Below are 19,070 nucleotides of genomic sequence, written 5' to 3'. Positions count from 1 at the left end.
GGTTTTGGTAAAGTGGAGGAGGGGGAGGGAGAGAGCTAATTCCGAGGAAAACTGTTCTCAGTGGGTCAGATTTACTGCCTATGTAAAGGGAAATATTTCCACTGTCAGTGAAAATCGTGTTGCTGGATGTGGTGGCTCACACCTGTAATCCCAGCACTTTGGAAGACCAACGCAGGAGGATTGCTTGAGCCCCAGAGTTCAATACCAAACTAAGTAACACGGTGAGACCCTGTCTCTAAAAAAAAATTTTTAAAGAAAAAGAATATCAAAGAGTAACCAGAGTTCATACCTGCTTTTGTGCTAAATGCTGCCTAGAAAGTAGTCATGGGTGTTGCCCGGGAAAGGGTTTCAGCCTTGGTGCCAGGCACCCACCTCCTTTCTGAAATGAGTACTTGCCACTTGCTGCATCGGCTTTCAGGGTAAGGGATGATAGCCACTGCCCTTTTTTCAAGTAATTTCAAAGCCTCAGAAAGCCCATTAAGTTATCCAGAGCACTTTTTTTTTTTTTTTGAGACAGAGTCTCGCATGTTGCCCAGGCTGGAGTGCAGTGAGGCGATCTCAGCTCACTGCAACCTTCTCCTCCTAGGTTCAAGCTAGTCTCCTGCCTCAGCCTCCTGAGTAGTTGAGATTACAGGCATATGCCACCATGCCCAGCTAATTTTTGTATTTTTAGTAGAGACAGCGTTTCACCATGTTGGTCAGGCTGGTCTTGAACTCCTGACCTCAAGTGATCTGCCCACTTCAGCCTCCCAAAGTGCTAGGATAACAGGTGTGAGCCACCGCACCCAGCCTGAGAGTACTTTGCTCCTCTTCTGAAGTGCATCCCCTATAAGGAATTTTTAATTTATGGAAATGGGCCTTACCTCTTGAATGGGCAAAGTGAGAGAAGCTTTGATAACCCTTGGATTCATGCTGTTAAACCTACATCTTTTTTTTTTTGAGATGGAGTCTTGCTCTGTTGCCCAGGCTAGAATGCATAGCATGATCTCAGCTCACTGCAACCTCCGTCTAGCGGGTTCAAGAGATTCTCCTGCCTCAGCCTGCCGAGTAGCTGGGATTACAGGGGCCTGCCACCACACCCAGCTAATTTTTTGTATTTTTTAGTAGAGATGGGGTTTCACCATGTTGGCCAAGCTGGTCACAAACTCCTGACCTCAGGTGGTCCACCCGCTTCGGCCTCCCAGAGAGTTTTGGGATTACAGGCATGAGCCACCGCGCCCGGTCTCTTTTTTTTTTTTTTTTTTTTTTTTTTTTTTTGAGATGGAATCTCACTCTGTTGCCTAGGTTGGAGTGCAGTGGCGCGGTCTCGGCTCACTGCAGCTTCCACCTCCCAGGTTCAAACGAGTCTCTTGCCTCAGCCTCCTGAGTAGCTGGGATTACAGATGTATACCACCACACCCAGCTAATTTTTGTGTTTTTAGTAGAGACAGGGTTTCACCATGTTGGCCAGGCTGGTCTTGAACTCCTGACCTCAGGTGATCCCCCCGCCTTGGCCTCTGAAAGTGCTGGGATTATGGGCGTGAGGCACGGCGCCCAGCCAAAGCTACATCATTTTTAAGCAACCACTTTAATTTTCTTCATTAGGGAGTATGAGCCTGATGTGGGCAGAATCCAGATGAGCTGGCCAGTGCTGTGAAGGAGCTGCGAGCACCCCCGAGAGCTGTGAGATGGTAGGCAGAGTTCAGAGTAACATGCATGGAAAGCGAACATGCCTCCCATCCTGCATCCCTAAAGATCTTGACTGCATGCAACACTCTGGGGGCTGGGCGGCAAGGACCAGGATGGAGACCCTGGAGAAGAGTGACAGGAGGTGGCACTGATACCAAACTTTCGATAACCAAGGTTTCTTCTGAGACTCTGAGTGTCCAGCTGGAAGCATTTTTAAGTGTCTGTCACTGGTATTGAGGAGTCAGGGGCATGGAATAGAAGATATTTCCGGTCACATGACATCTCGGCTGGGAGGGTTTGCATGTCGTGTCTGGGAAAGGAGTGACCTGCCCGCCCATTGGCACCCATCGCTGGTTAGTGGGGCTGTTTCCAGGCTCTGAATGAGTCCGTTCTCAGAAACTATAGGAACGCATAAAGGACTTACATCTCTAGATGCCATTGGTGCTCTTGCCTCTGGTTACTTGGCAAAAGGCAACACAATTCATTCTGCATTGCCAATTTCCACCTGTGTTCACTGTTTGGTTTTCTTGATGTGATTTGTTTTTCCCATTTTAGGCGCTAAAAACCAAGAAGAGATGGAAAGGTGAGTGGAGAGATGGAACATTACTCTTAAGCCAAATATGTATCTTTTTCCCCTTTGGTCTTGGAACAATGAGACGTGTGTTTATTTAAATGTTTTTGGGCCAGGCATGGTGGCTCATGCCTGTAATCCCAGCACTTTGGGAGGCCAAGGCGGGTGGATCATGAGGTCAGGAGATCGAGACCATCCTGGCCAACACAATGAAACCCCGTCTCTACTAAAAATACAAAAAATTAGCCGGGCGTGGTGGCGGGCGCCTGTAGTCCCAGCTAGTCAGGAGGCTGAGGCAGGAGAATGGCGTGAACCCAGGAGGCAGAGGTTGCAGTGAGCCGAGATCGTGCCGCTGCACTCCAGCCTGGGTGACAGAGCGAGACTCCGTCTCAAAAAAAAAATGTTTTTGATCAGAGTCTTGCTGTTCTTCCCATTATTCTGCAGGCAGGCATGGTCTTCCTTATGCTGCCTCACTGGTCCTCAGAGAAGTTCAGACATAAATAAGATATGGGGTTTTGGAAAAAATCCTTCTCCTTGGGCTCTGTATCCAGAAATATGTGGTTGGGATTCAGGGTGGGAAAGCTGGTGGGGGGAATCGAATTAGATATTCATACTTAGGTTCCCCCACATGCCTCCATCAGAAAGTGGCCATTGATGAGGACATCCAGACCAGTTCTGGGGGGGTCTTAGATGGAAGGGTACAAGGAGCGTACGTGTCTGAAAGTAGCTTCCATGTGCCTAGAAATCTCGGGCACTCTTCCCAACGAGCTGCACTGGGCTGTGTTCAGGGTCTAGAAGACTGATCTTTGGCCAGTGTGTCATGGTAGGCAGGTAGAGTATAGGTTCTGCTGAAAATCTGCACCATCATCCTTTGAGATAATTTTTTTTTTTTAAGACGGAGTCTTGCTCTGTTTCCCAGGGTAGAGTGCAATGGCATGATCTCAGGTCACTGCAACCTCTGCCTCCCAGTTTCAAGCAATTCTTCTGCCTCAGCCTCCCCAGTAATTGGGAATACAGGCATGTGTCACCATGCCCAGCTAATTTTTGTTTTGTTTTTGTTTGTTTGTTTTTGAGACAGCGTCTTGCTCTGTCACCCAGGCTGGAATGCAGTGGCGCGATCTCAGCTCACTGCAACCTCTGCCTCCCAAGTTCAAGCAATTCTCCTGCCTCAGCCTCTCCAGTAGCTGGGATTACAGGGATGCGCCACCATGCCCGGCTAAGTTTTAGGGTTTTTTTTGTTGTTTTTTGAGACGGCATCTCGCTCTGTCGCCCAGACTGGAGTGCAGTGGTACAATCTCGGCTTACTACAAACTCCACCACCCGGGTTCAGGTGATTCTCCTGCCTCAGCCTCCCGAGTACCTGGGACTACAGGCACGTGCCACCACACCCGGCTAATTTTTTGTGTTTTTAGTAGAGACAGGGTTTCACCGTGTTAGCCAGGATGGTCTCAATCTCCTGACCTCATCATGATCCACCCGCCTTGGCCTCACTAAGTGCTGGGATTACAGGTGTGAGCCACTGCGCCCGGCCGTTTTTTTGTATTTTTAGTAGAGATGGGGTTTCGCCATGTTGGTCAGGCTGGTCTCAAACTCCTGACTTCAGGTGATCTGCCCGCCTTGGCCTCCCAAAGTGCTGGGATTGCAGGTGTGAGCCACTGCGCCCAGCCTGAGATAGTTATTTTAAATTTCTGCCTAGGGGTATTTCAACAAGTCTTTGTGACTTGTTGCCAGAGACTTATAAAACATCTTGTGGCCAATGAAAGGAGAGCTAAGCCTAAGTCCCAACATCTGAAAGCTCTGCCGCCTTCTGGCGAGTCTCAAGCCTTGATGTTTATGAGGGCCACTCTTCTTTCCTCCTGAAGTCATGACAGTCCCTTTTCTGTTCCAGGCTCCATTGGTGATTTACTTGGTGACCTTCTAGGGGATGATAGTAAGTGTGCCTTGCCCAGAATCCCCTACTTTGGGCTGCTGCTGTTGCTTTTTTTTCTTACTATGTTGCCCAGGCTGGTCCCAATCTTCTGGACTGAAATGATCCTCCCACCTCCTGAACCAAAGTGCTGGGATTACAGGCATGAGCCACTACACCCGGCCTTTTTTAAAAATTGAGATATACACGCCTGTAATCCTAGCACTCTGGGAGGCCGAGGAGGGCCAATCACGAGGTCAGGAGTTCAAGACCAGCCTGACCAACATGGTGAAACCCCGTCTCTACTAAAAATACAAAAAAAAAAATTAGCTGGGCATAGTGGCAGGTGCCTGTAATCCCAGCTACTCAGAAAGCTGAGGCAGGAGAATCACTTGAACCTAGGAGGCGGAGGTTGCAGTGAGCCAACGTTGCACCACTGCGCTCCAGCCCTTGCTACAGAGTGAGACTCCATCTCAAAAAAAAAAAAAAATTGAGATGTAATTTATATAGCATAAAGTCCACTCCTGTAAAGTGTACAACTCAGTGGTTTTTGAATATTCAAAAGTTGTACAACCATCAACACTACCTAATTCCAGAACATTTTCCGTCACCCTGTAAAGAAACCCCATGCCCATTAGTAGTCAATTTCATTCTCTCCTCCCTCCAACCTTAGGCAACTATTTATCATTTACTCTCTGTCTCTGTGGATTTGCCTATTGTGGACACTCACTTTACATAAAATGGAATCACACAGCATCTTACCTTTTTTTTTTTTTTTGGAGACAGAGTTTCGCTCTTGTTGCCCAGGCTGGAGTGCAATGGCGCAATCTCGGCTCACCGCAACCTCCACCTCCCAGGTTCAAGCAATTCTCCTGCCTCAGCCTCCTGAGTAGCTGGGATTACAGGCGCTCACCACCACGCCCAGCTAATTTTGTATTTTTAGTAGAGACGGGGGTTTCTCCATGTTGGTCATGCTGGTCTCGAACTCCCAACCTCAGGTGATCCACCCATCTCGGCCTCCCAAAGTGCTGGGATTACAGGTGCTGAGCCACCGTGCCCGGCCAGCATCTTACCTTTACATCTAGCTTTTTTTTTTTTTTTTTTGAGACAGAGTCTCACTGTGTCACCCAGGCTGGAGTGCAGTGGCGCCATTTCGGCTCTGCCTCTGCCTCCTGAGTTCAAGCAATTCGCGTGCCTCAGCTTCCCGAGTAGCTGGGACTACAGGCACGTACCACCACAACCAGCTACTTTTTGTATTTTTAGTAGAGATGGGTTTTCTCCATGTTGGCCAGGCTGATCTTGAACTCCTGGCCTCAAACACCTGCCTCAGCCTCCCAAAGTGCTGGGATTACAGGCGTGAGCTACCATGGCCAGTGCACGTAGCTTCTCTGATGTAGCATAATATTTTCCAAGTTTATCCACACTGTAGCATGAATCAGTACTTTATAACCTTTTTATGGCTAGATAATGTTCCATTGTGTGGATAAATCACATTTTGTTTATCCCTTCATCAGTTGATGGATATCTGAGATATCTCCACATTTTGGCTGTTATGAATAATGCTGTTGTGAACGTTCGTGTACTAGTTATTGGGTGGACATGTGTTTTCAGTTCATTTGGACTTCCTGGACCATATGGTAACTGTATGTTTAACTTTTTGAGGAGACTGCTTTTCCACAGCAGCTGTGCCGTTTTACATCCCACCAACAATGTAAGATGGCTCTAGTTCCTCTGCATCCTTGCTAATACTTATTTTCCTTCTTTTTGATTATTGCCATCCTAGAGGGTGTAAAGTGGGTATCTCGTTGTAGTTTTGATGTGCATTTCCCTAATGACTAATGATGTTCAGCATCTTTTCATGTGTTTATTGGCCATGTGTATATCTTTGGAGAAATGTCTGTTCAGATCCTTTGCCCCTTTTTAATTGGGTTACTTGTCTTTTTATCGTTGAGTTAAAAGAGTTCCTTGTAGATTCTGGATGCTAATCCATATTATTTGTGTCCGTGTTGGTCTATTAAGGAACCTGGCTTCATGGTCATGTAAAGCTCACCAGGGACAGAGAGACTTAGGTTTCCCCTACATGGCCCCAGAGAACCCACAAAGCTCCTGTCACCCAGGCTGGAGTGCAGTGGCGCAATCTCAGCTCACTGCAATCTCCGTCTCCCGGTTCAAGCGATTCTCCTGCCTCAGCCTACTGAGTAGCTGGGATGGATTACAGGCACCCACCACCACGCCTGGCTAATGTATTCCAGCCCATGTATTCCAGCCTACAGTTTTGGGCTGTGGAAAAGCAATTGTTCCTCATGCATTTCCTTGGGGTGCGGTTGGGTTGGGTTGGGTTGGGTTGCGCTCTTCATTTGGTATTTGGCATTTAGGGTTGACTTCCTCCTTGGAAATGTACCACCCCCTCTCCCATTCAGGTTTTCCAAGGGGTGACATTGGGACCTGCCTATGGGGCCAGGTTTCTTCCTCCTAATATAGAGACAGCGTAGGAAGGGAGCTTGCCAGCCTTTGCATCTTGACTCCAGGTCCCTTTAGCTAAATGACACGTTTTCTCTTTTCTTTTTTTCCAGTGACACTACCTGAGAAGCCTGTTAAACTAGCTTCACATACCAGAGACACCACAGGTGTATCTCAGATGTTCCCTTCTTCAAAGGCTAGAACAAAGTAAGGGCAGGGTTGGACTGGGTATCCATGACCTACTTCAGTCTAAATGCTCTCTGCCCCTCCACCCCCCACTTTCTACTTCACATTTGCTCGCCATTTTTTTTTTTTTTTTTTTTTTTTTTTTTTTTAGAGAATATTTGTTGCCGAGGCTGGAGTGCAGTGGCATGATCTCAGCTCACTGCAACCTCCACCACCCCGGTTCAAGCAATTCTCCTGTCTCAGCCTCCCAAGTAGCTGGGACTACAGGTGCCCACCACCACACCTGGCTAATTTTTGTATTTTTAGTAGAGACAAGGTTTCACCATATTGGTCAGGCTGGTCTCAAACTGACCTCAGGTGATCCGCCCACCTCGGCCTCCCAAAGTGCTGGGATTACAGGCGTGAGGCATCATGCCCGGCCCACCCGACTAATTTTTGTATTTTTAGTGAAGACAGTTTTACCACATTGCCCAGGCTGGTCTCGAACTCCTGGGCTGAAGCGATCCACTCAGTCTCCCAAAGTGCTGGGATTACAGGTGTAAGCCACCCGCACCTGGCCGTGCTCACTTCTAATGTCAGTTAATTTCCACCTACTTCCCTCAGCTCCTGGTTTTGTTTATTTATTTATTTATTTTTATTTTTTCTCTTTTTTTGAGATGGAGTCTCGCTCTGTCACCCAGGCTGGAGTGCAGTGGCGCGATCAGCTCACTCTAACCTCTGCCTCCCAGGTTCCAGCAGTTCTCCTGCCTCAGCCTCCCACGCAGTTGGGATTACAGGCGCCCACCACCACGTCTGGCTACTTTGTTAATAGTAGAGATGGGCAGTTGGGATTACAGGCGCCCGCCACCACGTCTGGCTACTTTGTTATTAGTAGAGATGGGGTTTCACCATGTTGGCCAGGCGGGTCTCGAACTCCTGACCTCAGGTGATCTGCCCACCTTGGCTTCCCAAAGTGCTGTTATTACAGACGTGTGCCACCGCACCTGGCCAGCTCCTGGTTTTACTGAAGGAGCCTGGGGAAGTTAAAGAGAACTGCACAAGAGGTCAGCAGTCCTGGCTTCTATCTTCCATCTGTTATTTATGATATGACCTTGGGCAGTTTCTGAACTTCTCTGAGTCCTAATTTTCTTATCCTCAGAATTAAAGGATTGGCCTAGATCAGTGATTTTCAAATTGTGTTTGTTCTTCTAAGATAAGAACGAATACCCCACAGATGAGAGATAGGGAGGAATTTTGTGAGCCCTCATCCCTCATGTGATCTGGAGCAGTTATTTTTCTTTTTTTTTTTTTTTTTTTTTTACTTTTATTTTTTGAGACGGAGTCTTGCTGTGTCGCCCAGGCTGGAGTGCAGCCTGGCTCATTGCAGCCTCCACCTCCCGGGTTCAAGTGATTGTCCTGCCTCAGCCTCCTGAGTAGCTGGGATTACAGGTGCCCGCCACCACGCCTGGCTAATTTTTGTATTTTTAGTAGAGATGGGGTTTCACCATGCTGGCCAGGTTGGTCTCAAACTCCTGACCTCAAGTGATCCACCTGCCTCGGCTTCCCAAAGTGCTGGGATTACAGGCATGAGCCCCCACGCCCAGCCTGTTGTTTTTAACAATTTGTTTTTGAAGCAGTTCTACTGCTAACAAAGTTGAAAATCACTGCATCAGGTGGCCTGTGACATTCCTTTTAGTACCTCTGTTCTCCGGAGAGACCTATCCGAGATTCCTTGGGCTTTCTAAGCCACTCCTCCCCTTTTTAGAGTCATCCAGTGCCCTGGGATGCAGGTAGGGGCTGATGCCTCCCCTTTGCAGGTCCCTCCTGGGTGATGATGTCTTCAGCACCATGGCAGGCCTGGAAGAAGCTGATGCTGAGGTGAGCCTGGCCTTTTCCCTCCACCTCTCTACTTATCCCCAGAAACAATGAGATGGGTGTTGGGGCCAAGGGGCTGCCCACAGAAGGGTTTAGAAGTCCCTGCAAAGTCACTTTGTTCTTTTTGTTTGTTGTTTGAGATGGAGTCTCCCTCTGTTGCTCAGGCTAGAGTGCAGTGGCGTGATCTCGGCTCACTGCAACCTCCGCCTGCCGGGGTCAAGCAATTCTCCTGCCTCAGCCTCCCAAGTAGCTGGGATTACAGGCGCCTGCCACCATGACTGGCTAATTTTTTTGTTCTTTGTTGTTTTTTTTTTTGTTTTGAGACAGAGTCTCTCTCTGTCGCCCAGGCTGGAGTGCAGTGGTGCAATCTTGGCTCACTGCAATCTCCGCCTCCTGGTTCAAGCGATTCTCCTGCCTCAGCCTCTTGAGTAGCTGGGATTACAGGCACCCACCACCACGCCTGGCTGATTTTTGTATTTTTAGTAGAGATGGGGTTTCACCCTGTTGGTCAGGCTGGTCTCAAACTCCTCACCTCTTGATCCACCCACATCGGCCTCTCAAAGTACTGTGATTACAGGCTGAGCCACTGTGCCCAGCCAAAGAAAATAATTTTTGTATTTTTAGTAGAGACGGGGTTTCACCATGTTGGTCAGGCTGGTCTCAAACTCCTCACCTCTTGATCCACCCACTTCATCCTCTCAAAGTACTGGCATTACAGGCTGAGCCACTGTGCCCAGTCAAAGAAAATAATTTTTGTATTTTTAGTAGGTAATTTTGTATTTTTAGTAGAGACGGGGTTTTACCATGTTGGCCAGGCTGGCCTCAAACTCCTGACCTCAAGTGATCTACCCGCCTCCGCCTCCCAAAGTGCCGGGATTACAGGCGTGAGCCACTGTAAATAATGCCCAAGGGCTGCTGAGTGGACCCAAAGCAGAATCCTCTTTCCTGTAGTAAGATGAGTGGAAAGGAGAGCTCCCTGAAACTGCTGGAGTCTTAGATGTTGCTCCTTTCCCCTAATAAACTCCATAGCTGTCCATTGGCATGGGTGGGAAGTAGCACAATTCCGGTCCTGGATGGAAGAGTTCTCTGTGGTGGAAGGAGCAGGAATGGCAGTGCTCTCTGAGTCTCTATAACCAGGCAGGTTTGGCTTCAAACAACTGCCAAGCCCAAGCAAGGGGAACAAAGCCACCCTCCTGTGTAAGCTCCATTGGCCAAGCTCTGCTCCTGCCGCGCCGTCTGCCCTAACAGAAGCAAGGGGCCAGGACCCTGAGTTTTATTGGGCCTTGACTAATGTGCCTCCTCATCTGTGTCCTCACCCTCCTTGTGGACTTAGGTTTCAGGTATCTCAGAGGCAGACCCACAGGCTGTGCTCCAGGCCATGAAGGTAAGGAAACAGCTTGCACGATTCTTACAACTGGGGGTGGGTGGGGTGGGGTCATGATATTTTGTACCAAGGCTTCATTCTCCCTCTAATTTCTCCCTTTACAACCTGTGTTTCTGAGCCCTTCCTCGTGCAAGCATGGAACTCATCTGTGAGCCGTTGGCCTTCTTGCCTTTCTGAGTATCAACCAGTGTTCCTGGTGTATAGAGAGTGGAGGGTGCCACAGGCCTCTGGGGAAATGGAGCCAGCTCTACTCGGAGGCCCACCTAGCTGGGTCCCCTCACCTCCACCTAGAAGACAGAGGGGGAGACTCTCTCCTCTAACGCTTGTTCTTAATCTTTCTCCATATTTCTCTCCACATCCCCTGCCAAGCCCCCTTCAATACTGCTGTCTTCTCATCAGATCAAGCCCAGCGCCAATCTTTGCAATGGATTTTTAAGGCACAGATTCTGAATAATTTGTAAGGACGTAATCTCTAGCTTGGCCTAAGACACCTTGTTCTCCCTCCCCTTCCAGCCAGCAGCACCTTCCTGTCTGACGCTTGGGGTTTTGTGTCCCTTTTAATTAACTCATTTTGCCACAGTCCCTAGGACAAGGCCACGTTTTTGGTTACAGCCCTGTGGGGCTCTTGTTTTTGTTGTGTTTTTTTGTTTTTTGGGTTTTTTTTTTTAGAGACACCATCACATTCTATCACCCAGGCTGGAGTGCAGTGGTGTGATCTCATTGCAACCTTAAACTCCTGGCCTTAAGCGATTCTCTTACCTTGGCCTCCCAAAATACTGTAATTACAGGCATGAGGCACCACACCCGGTCCAGATTCAGCTTCTTTAATCTCATCTTGAAATCTTTCTCCTCAAAGTCCAGGCACAGTCAGTCACACCTGTAATCCCAGAACTTTGGGAGGCTGAGGCAGTAGGCTTGCTTGAGCCTAGGAGTTGGAGGCTGCAATGAGCTATGATCACACCACTGCACTCCAGCCCGGGTGGTGACAGAGTGAGACTCTGTTTTAAAAAAAAAAGTCTGGCATGGTGGCTTACTCCTGTAATGCCAGCACTTTGGGAGGCCATAGCAGGTGGATCACTTGAGCTCAGGAGTTGGAGGCTGCAATGAGCTATGATCGCACCACTTCACTCCAGCCTGGGTGACAGAGTGAGACTCTGTCTTTATTTTATTTTATTTTTAATTTATTTTTATTTTTTTGAGACGGAGTCTTGCTCTGTTGCCTAGGCTGGAGTGCAGTGAGGTGATCTCAGCTCACTGCAACCTCCATCTCCCAGGTTCAAGCGATTCTCCTACCTCAGCCTCCCAAGTAGCTGGGACTACAGGCGTGCACCAGCGTGCCCAACTAATTTTTGTATTTTTAGTAGAGACAGGGTTTCACCATGTTGGCCAGGATGGTCTCGATTTCTTGACCTGGTGATCCACCCGCCTCGGCCCAAAGTGCTGGGATTATAGGCATGAGCCACCGCGCCTGGCCAATATCCTGTCTAAAAAAAGAAAAAAAAGAAAGCTTTTTTCCCAGGACCAGCCACCTAGGATCCCTGGGCATGACCCACAAGTCCTCTGACTCAATTTTTGGTGCTGACTTTGAGTCTCTCATCCTAGAACCATGAGCTGGACTCCACTCCACTCCACCCTGCTTACCTTTAGCTCCATTTTCTTTCTTCACTCACTGTTTTTCTCAACAGTTTTCTCATTTTCCTTTGTTTTCTCACAATTCTACACCTGGGGTGCCAACAGCCCATCTCTCTCAGGTGGAAGTCCTCAGCCCCTTATCAGACATCGTCCTCTGCCCTCCCTTCCTGGTTTTCTAGGACCTGGACGGCATGGATGCTGATATCTTAGGTCTGAAGAAATCTAATCCAGCCCCTAGCAAAAAAGCTGCAAAGGACCCTGGGAAAGGAGAGCTGCCCAGCCACCCCAAGCCTGCAGGTGGGTCAGTAGCCCGTGAGAAAGGTGCATGGGAGACGGCTCCTCGCATCTGCTAGGGAGACTTTGAGGACGTGGAAGATGCTAGTAGGAAGCGTTCATGTCCTTGGGTTTTCTCTGCACAGGATAGAGGGGCCAAGGAGCAGTTGTGCGTGTGCGTATTTGAGTGTGTGTGGTGGGGTAAGGGGACAGCTTGAGTTTCCTCCCTTCCTCGAGCTGTTCCAGGCCCTCTGGGTCCAACATGGGCAGCTCCTGGAGAAGCTGTGTGAGTTAAAATGGAGAACTCTATGATAGCCTGTGCCTCTCCTGAACCCATGTCTCTGGAGTGACTCATGATGAGGAAGCAGAGGTAGCTCCTACCTCGTTTCCCTGCCAGAAGCCCATGGGAGAACTGGAGACTCCTCCCTTGGCTGTGCCCATGGCCATGAGCCCCCAGCTTCCCAGGAAGAAGTGCACCCCATCCCAGGGGCCCCAGTCCATGATATGGGAGGAGGACTTTGGCCAGGAGAGACTCATGCCCACGACCTTGTCTTCTGCTTCCTGCAGGGGGCGCCATTCCCACCAAGAAGTCACCTCTGTCTCCCAGCAGCTCTGGGCATCAGAACAGGAGGTTTTCCTCTGAAGGTACCATAGGCTCCTGTCATGCCTCTGGGACACTCTGGTTTGGGAGTAGAGCAGCCTAGGTATGCTTGCTGGCCCAAGGCCCAGCTGCTGCCTATGTCACATGGGGTGCCACTGGTTTAGTTCCTCATGAATTCATGTCGGGACCAGTTATATTGTATTGGCTGAGATATTAGGGAACTTATTTGCAAAGACCTTAAAGCCAGGCATCAAACTGAAGATTTTCCCAAGTATAGGAAGAAGCCCCTTTCCCGTCATGAATGTGTGGATATTTTACTTCTCTTCTGACGCTTGAGGGACATTTCCAGAAGGCGATGCAGCCTGCAGAGTCAGAGGCCCCCACGGGCAAGCCTGAGGCAGGCCCCGTAGGTCCAGGGCCGCCCTCCAACTCCCTCTCTCCTTGCCTGGCCTGTCTCTTTGTGGAGTCCCCGTTGCCCCAGGCCCCCCCCTCCAGATGCCAGGGGGGCTTGTTTGTGTACTGGAGCAGCTAGAAGCTTTGACTCGAGCGCTGCTCCCCAGTTCAGGCTTGCTTTTCCTCAACTAAGTGCTGCAGTCTGACCTGTGCTTTCCCTTCTGCTGTGAGACTTGGAAGACCCGTTCGGAGGACTTCTCTCCTATGATGAAGAAGGAATCACCAAGAAGCTGCCTGTGACAGAGAGTAAAACAGCTTCTGACAAGAGCCCCAGCACAGTCAGAGATCAAGGTAGGGTGGAGTGGGCTCATTTCCCATCCTGGAGGAAGGGTTTATTGGCAACAAGCTAACCAGCCTTTCTGGTGCAGAACCAGAGGCCTCTCCCAGGTGGGGACCAGAGGTCTAAGGTCCCGTACAAAGAGATCATCAGCCTTTAGGAATAGGGAGGTAGGATGTGTGAGTCTGGGAGTAGGCTGGAGGAATTGGGTCCTGTGGACAGATCAGGCAGGTCTAAAGCCTGTCGTCCTACCCAAAGGTGCAGAGAAACCACCCCCAACCTCACTCAGATATCACAGTTGAAGGCAAGAAGGCTGTGGGCATCGGGCCTTGTGTTCTGTCTTTCAGGTCCCTCTATTCCTCTAACTCCTGGGGACACCCCTATCCGAAAAAAAGAATTGTTGTTTGACGATGGGGATGACATCATGGCCACCTTGGGGTTTGGAGACAGCCCCAAAGCAGAGAACAGGCAGATAGGAGACCAGTAAGGATCCCTATGAGTAGGCCGGGCTGCTGCCTGAGGCTGCTGCCTCAGGTTCAGGGAAAAGCTGGTGAACGGGTACTGTGGGATTCCCGAGAGCCCCTCATACCTACACGTTCCTGCTGTGTGTCCCATCCTGCAGGGAAGGGCCTCGCCCTGCTCGCTCCACGCTGGATGAGCTGCTGGGTCGAGGCACGGCCACCAAACTCCTGGCCCGCCCGGGCACCGGGGAGCACAGGGAGTTCAAGCTAGACAAGAAGTACCAGAGGCCACAGGGTAAGGAGGCTTGCGGGGGCTGCAACAGGATGGGAGGGAGGCCTCTAGATCAGTCTTTCATCACAACCTGTAGTAAGAAATCAGCCTCACATCCTGATACACACATGTGATTATACACGTCTATAGCTGAGACAAAAGCGTCATGAAATAATATTTACCATGATCACTGTTCGTGCTTGGTCGTCTATGATTGAGATGCTGTTTGATTTGGAAACACACTGGCTGTGACACATTAAGCTGGTTTCTCGGCCCTTTCACGGGTAGCAGCTCGCATTTGAAAAGCACTGCTCTGGCCATGTTTCTCAAAGCATCAGCCCACAAGCTGTCCGCTGAGAATCGTTCTTGTGACACATGCAGCTTGCTGGACCTGACCTCGAGGGATCACGGGGCAGGGCCCGGCTACTGCAAGACCACTGCATCTTCCTGGCCAGTGCCTGAGGTGCTCCCTTCACAGCAGCTTCCCTCTGCTTGTCTTACACAACAAGCTACCAAATTCAGCTTTTGTTAGAATTTTGCAGCCGCAAATGAGCTTGGTTTCCCTACTCCAGATCACGGTCACAGGCTCCTTAATTCACAGACAGTGAAGATGCGTGGGGTGACGAGGACTTCACCTTTGGAGCCTATCAGCCCACCGTGGTCTCCTCTGAGGGCCGGCAGTCCCGCCGGCAGTCGGTCAGGTAAGTGGGGCCTGCAGGAGGCTTGACCTCTTGAGACAGGTCGGCCACTGGGAAGACAGGCCCCTGCAGCTGTCCCCTGTCCCACCCGAGAGTCTCATGTGGGAGGCCACAGGGTACAAGGCCCTCAGCTCTGCAGGTGCTGAAGGAAGCGGGAGATGGCCTGGTCCTGCCAGCCCAGACAGAGTGGTGGAGACAGCCCCAGTGGAAGCCCCCATCCCAGACGCTGCTCAGGTTCACCAGTGCCCCACCCAGCCTCAGAAGGAAAGGGGCAGGTGGGCCTGCCTCCACCTAAAGCCCCTGAAATCATAAAAGGCTGTGATGTCACTCGGTCTCCCCAAGGAACATACTTCCCGATGGGTAGCAAGACCACTGGCCTCTGCGGTGGCTTCTTAGACCCCGCTTCCCAGGAACTCTGCTGTCGAACCTGCGTGACAATTCTAACAGTGTGATCCTCGCAGTTTACAAAAAAAAAATTAAATCAGTGATAGGATTTTCTGAGTTTGGAGTTTTTTTCCCAGTATATATTTTAAACTTTATATTTTGAAGTAATTTCAAACTTCAAAAGTCAGCTGGGTGTGGTGGCTCATGCCTGTAATCTCAGCAGTTTGGGAGACCGAGGCAGGTGGCTCACCTGAGGTCAGGTGTTCGAGACCAGCCTGGCCAACATGGTGAAACCCCGTCTCTGCTAAAAATACAAAAATTAGCTGGGCGTGGTGGTGGGCGCCTGTGATTCCAGCTACTCGGGAGGCTGAAGCAGGAGAATAGCTTGAACCCTAGAGGCGGAAGTTGTGGTGAGCTGAGATTGCACCACTCACTGCACTCCAGCCTGGGCAATAGAGCGAGACTCCGTCTCAAAAAAAAACTTCAGAAGTTGTAAGAACAGCACCAGGAGCCCCTCTCATCCTTTCCCAGGTTCAGCAGTTGTTCCCATTGTGCCAGGTTGGCTTCTTCATCCTCTTTCTATCTGAATAGCTCTATGCACATCGGCATTTCTTCCCATACCCAGTACATTCTTAACCCTGGGAACCTGCTGCCACTGGTCAGTGACAGATGAAGGCCACGGCCGAACAAATGAAGTAACTGTTGTTGGAAAACCTGGAAACCACTTGATCCAACTTCTTCTTATTATTATTTTTAGACAGAGTCTCACTCTGTCGCCCAGGCTGGAGTGCAGTGGCATGATCTCGGCTTACCGCAGCCTCCGCCTCCTGGGTTCAAGCGATTCTCGTGCCTCAGCCTCCCAAGTAGCTGGGATTACAGGTGCTCACCACCACACCTGGCTAATTTTTTTGTGTTTTTAGTAGAGATGGGGTTTCACATGTTGGCCAGGCTAGTCTTGAACTCCTGGCCTTAAGTGTTCTGCCCACCCTGGCCTACCAAAGATCTGGGATTACAGGCATGAGCCACCATGCTCGGCCTGATTTTTCTTTAGACCTGTGTGCCCACGGTTGTCATTTGATCCTATTCCTGTTCTCTGTGGGTAGAACTGTCCCTGGTTCATGTGATGGAAGTCAAGGTCTCTGTACTTCGTGGTGTTCTACAGACAGCACGTGGCCTGCCACCTGAGCCGGTCCAGGAGCAACTGCTCACTGGGCCTCAGCTGACTATGCAGGGTCCCTGGACATCGTGACGCCCAGCCACAGGCTGCTAGGGGGCCACTGGGACTGGCTGCTTCCCCTGCCTGACACCCTTCTTTCTGTCTTGAAGTAGGTTCTTAGCAGACCGTGGCCCAGACCCCAAGGGAGAACCAGGCTCCAAACAGAGCCCTCCAACGGCTTCCAGCCCCATCCAGCCCAGGAAGGGAGGAGCTGACTGGTTGGGCCTCAAGGATGAGGACTTGGACCTGCTCCCTGCCTCACCCACCAGAGAGGCCCGTCGGGAAAGCTCAGTGCCTGTCACGCCCTCAGTGCCTCCTCCTGCAAGCCAGCACTCCACGCCAGCTGGGCTGCCCCCCTCCAGGGCAAAGCCACCAACTGAAGGTGCAGGGTCCCCTGCCAAAGCCAGCCAGGCTTCCAAGCTGCGAGCCTCCAAGGAGGAGAAAGAGGAGGACTGGCTGAGCCATGCCCTATCTCGGAAGAAGTCCCAAGGCCTGGCCAGGGAGCAGCATGCTGGGACCTCTGAGGGCCTGAGTTTGGCGGGGACAGCGGGCCATCCCCCTTCTGGCAGGTACGGGCTTGGGCTGCTGTGGCTAGTAGGGGGAGGACTGGCTGGGGACTCGAGGAGCCCCTTTGCCCCTTCACCTGTCGCAGCCTCAGTCAGGAGTTGGGGAACAAGGCAGGGCGCCATGGCCACAGAGGCCGCTTCTTGACTTTGCTACTCTGCCTTTTGGGCACTGCAGAGAGAGCCTCTGGCTCCCGGGCTTGCCCCAGGGACACACCCAAGAAGGAGGGCTGTTGACATTCATGCCCTGACTGCCATGGGGATGGGTGCTAACTTGATCGGGCAGAAGACAGAGGGTCCCTGAGGTGGCAGACACACCGCTGCCCTGTCACAGCGCCCTCAGGCTGGAAGCCCCGGCATCCAAACAGCTGGTGCTTCTGCCAACTCCACTGAAGCAAGTATGGCGTGTGTGAGCTGAGATGTCCCTGTGCTCTTTCAGAGTGTTAGAGGAGACACAGTGGCCAAGAAGCACCTCTGGGAGAAGCCCCTATCCGTGGGGCAGGATAGCGAGTGACCCCTGAGGGCAGGAAGGCACAAGGGGCTGGCAGGCTGGGGGAGTCCAGAGGAAGTGGTGAGATGTGCTGTGGCCACAGCCCAGGGGAGTGAACTGGGCAATTTGTGACAGCCCAGGGACATCACCCTGTCCTGGGGTTGATGACAGGAGGGCAGTTTTGACTTTGATCTGAGGCCGAGGGGAAAGCTCAGGCCAAAACAGAAGAGAGCCTGTCTCTTCACTGACCCGTGAGCTGAGAAAGAGGTGGAAATAACGGGAAAGGGAGCCAGCCAGATTTGGTAGACTGAGCAGAACCCTAATCTAGAGCTGAGCCAAGTTAAGTGGACTGGAACAGGGCTCTGAACTTGAACTTGACTCCAGTGTCTATAACATTTCCATTGTCACTGCTTGGACAGTGTCCATTCACTACGCCACTGTGGACATTGAGGCAGGAAGGGGGTACTCGAAGGGAAGAGACGCCTAGAAATCCCAGGAGCTCAGACGTGGGAGGAGAACGCCCCAAGACGGGATGGTGGGAGCAGGAGGAAGGGGGGCCACGAGCTTTACGTGTGAAGCCCGTCCTGGGCCCTGTCTTCATCCAGCCTGACCTGGGCCTTCTGTCACCTTCATCTTGAACGCTGCCTTTCCTCAGCCAACCTCTCACCAGCACACAAGGGCTTGAGCACGCAGCTGCTGGAGGGAGCTCTGGAACAACTGCACGAGAAAGACCGTGTGTCAGGCCTGGCATCTCAGGGTAGGCCTGGGCTGCGGGCTGAGCGGGAATGAGAGCATGGTGGGCAGCACAGGCCTCTGTCCTGAGAGAGGGACACAGAGGCTGCTCACCCTGCCCCGTCCCCGTGTCCCACCTAGAGGCTGCCACCCTGCCCCGTCCCCGTGCCCCACACAGAGGCTGCCCACCCTGCCCCATCCCTGTGTCCTCAGGTCCCCTGTGACTCGGAACCATGCCGCCTCAGCACTCCCTACAGGTTCCCCAAAGAGAGGAACAGCCCCTGGAGACCTCTCGGCCACTGGTTTGTTTTTTGTTTTCTGCTTCATTTGGGAGTTTAACCCTGGGTGAGGAAGAGGTGCTTTGAGCTTCCTTTGGGGTCCCTGGGACATGAGTGACACCAGCCCCTCCTGGACACTCGCAGGCCCAGAGCCCTGGGCCTCCTGCTCATTTCTCTGCTGTTGATGTTTCAGAGTCTGCCACATGTTTCCCGAGCACCCAGGAACCCACAGAGCCTTCCATCCCCGTCCAGGTAGGGGTGTGGGCAGACAGGTCTAGCTCAGGGCCTAGGGAGCAATTCTCCATGCCCAGAGGCAACACCAACAGTTTGACCTGATGACCTGCCAGGAAAAATGTGTCAAACCTACCAAATGTGATGTCAGCCAGCTCCCCCTGGCACCCCCCACCAGAACTTGCCTGAATTTCTAGCCTCGCTGCTTCTGGGAAGAGCTGGGTGTTAATTTGCCTACATCAGTGGGGAGTTTGAAGAGGCAGCCAGGCCGGGGAGCTGGGATGCTGCAGTCAGAAAGCAGGGCCGCAGGGTCCTGTTCTGTCAAGAAAGCCTCCTCCACCCTTGCCATCCTCCCACCACACCTCTGCCTCTGTTTCCCATGTGTGTCAGTCACCTGTGACACCTGGGCCTGGGAGGTGTGGTGCCCCCAGGAGTGTGTCCCTGGGAGATGGTGGGTAGGGGACAGCTCGTGGGAACCAAA

General features: G+C 51.4%; 1 protein-coding gene across 33 annotated transcripts in view; it reads left to right on the top strand.

Moving 5' to 3' along the window:
• Positions 1–19,070, top strand: part of FBF1 (Fas binding factor 1) — a 31,508-nt gene that overhangs the window by 1,426 nt on the left and 11,012 nt on the right. For 8 of the 33 annotated variants that reach the window (XM_063655814.1, XM_063655815.1, XM_054456200.2 and 5 more), the window contains 16 exons: positions 1,585–1,670; positions 2,224–2,251; positions 4,128–4,169; positions 6,719–6,812; positions 8,588–8,648; positions 9,979–10,029; positions 11,841–11,958; positions 12,502–12,579; positions 13,160–13,279; positions 13,613–13,748; positions 13,888–14,021; positions 14,599–14,698; positions 16,409–16,864; positions 18,004–18,105; positions 18,294–18,382; positions 18,552–18,610. In XM_063655814.1, the coding sequence (XP_063511884.1) occupies positions 1,668–1,670; positions 2,224–2,251; positions 4,128–4,169; positions 6,719–6,812; positions 8,588–8,648; positions 9,979–10,029; positions 11,841–11,958; positions 12,502–12,579; positions 13,160–13,279; positions 13,613–13,748; positions 13,888–14,021; positions 14,599–14,698; positions 16,409–16,864; positions 18,004–18,105; positions 18,294–18,382; positions 18,552–18,610 (1,671 nt within the window). In that variant the 5' untranslated portion in view covers positions 1,585–1,667. Of the gene's footprint in view, positions 1–31; positions 222–1,584; positions 1,671–2,223; positions 2,252–4,127; positions 4,170–6,718; positions 6,813–8,587; positions 8,649–9,978; positions 10,030–11,840; positions 11,959–12,501; positions 12,580–13,159; positions 13,280–13,612; positions 13,749–13,887; positions 14,022–14,598; positions 14,699–16,405; positions 16,865–18,003; positions 18,106–18,293; positions 18,383–18,551; positions 18,611–19,070 lie in introns of those variants that run through there. The other 25 variants (XM_054456194.2, XM_063655810.1, XM_063655809.1 and 22 more) reach the window with 9 other exon arrangements.

Source organism: Pongo pygmaeus, chromosome 19 (assembly GCF_028885625.2).
Source record: "Pongo pygmaeus isolate AG05252 chromosome 19, NHGRI_mPonPyg2-v2.0_pri, whole genome shotgun sequence".
NCBI lineage: Eukaryota > Metazoa > Chordata > Mammalia > Primates > Hominidae > Pongo > Pongo pygmaeus.
The sequence above is the reverse complement of the archived record's forward strand: the minus strand, read 5'-3'. Positions and strand labels throughout refer to the sequence as shown.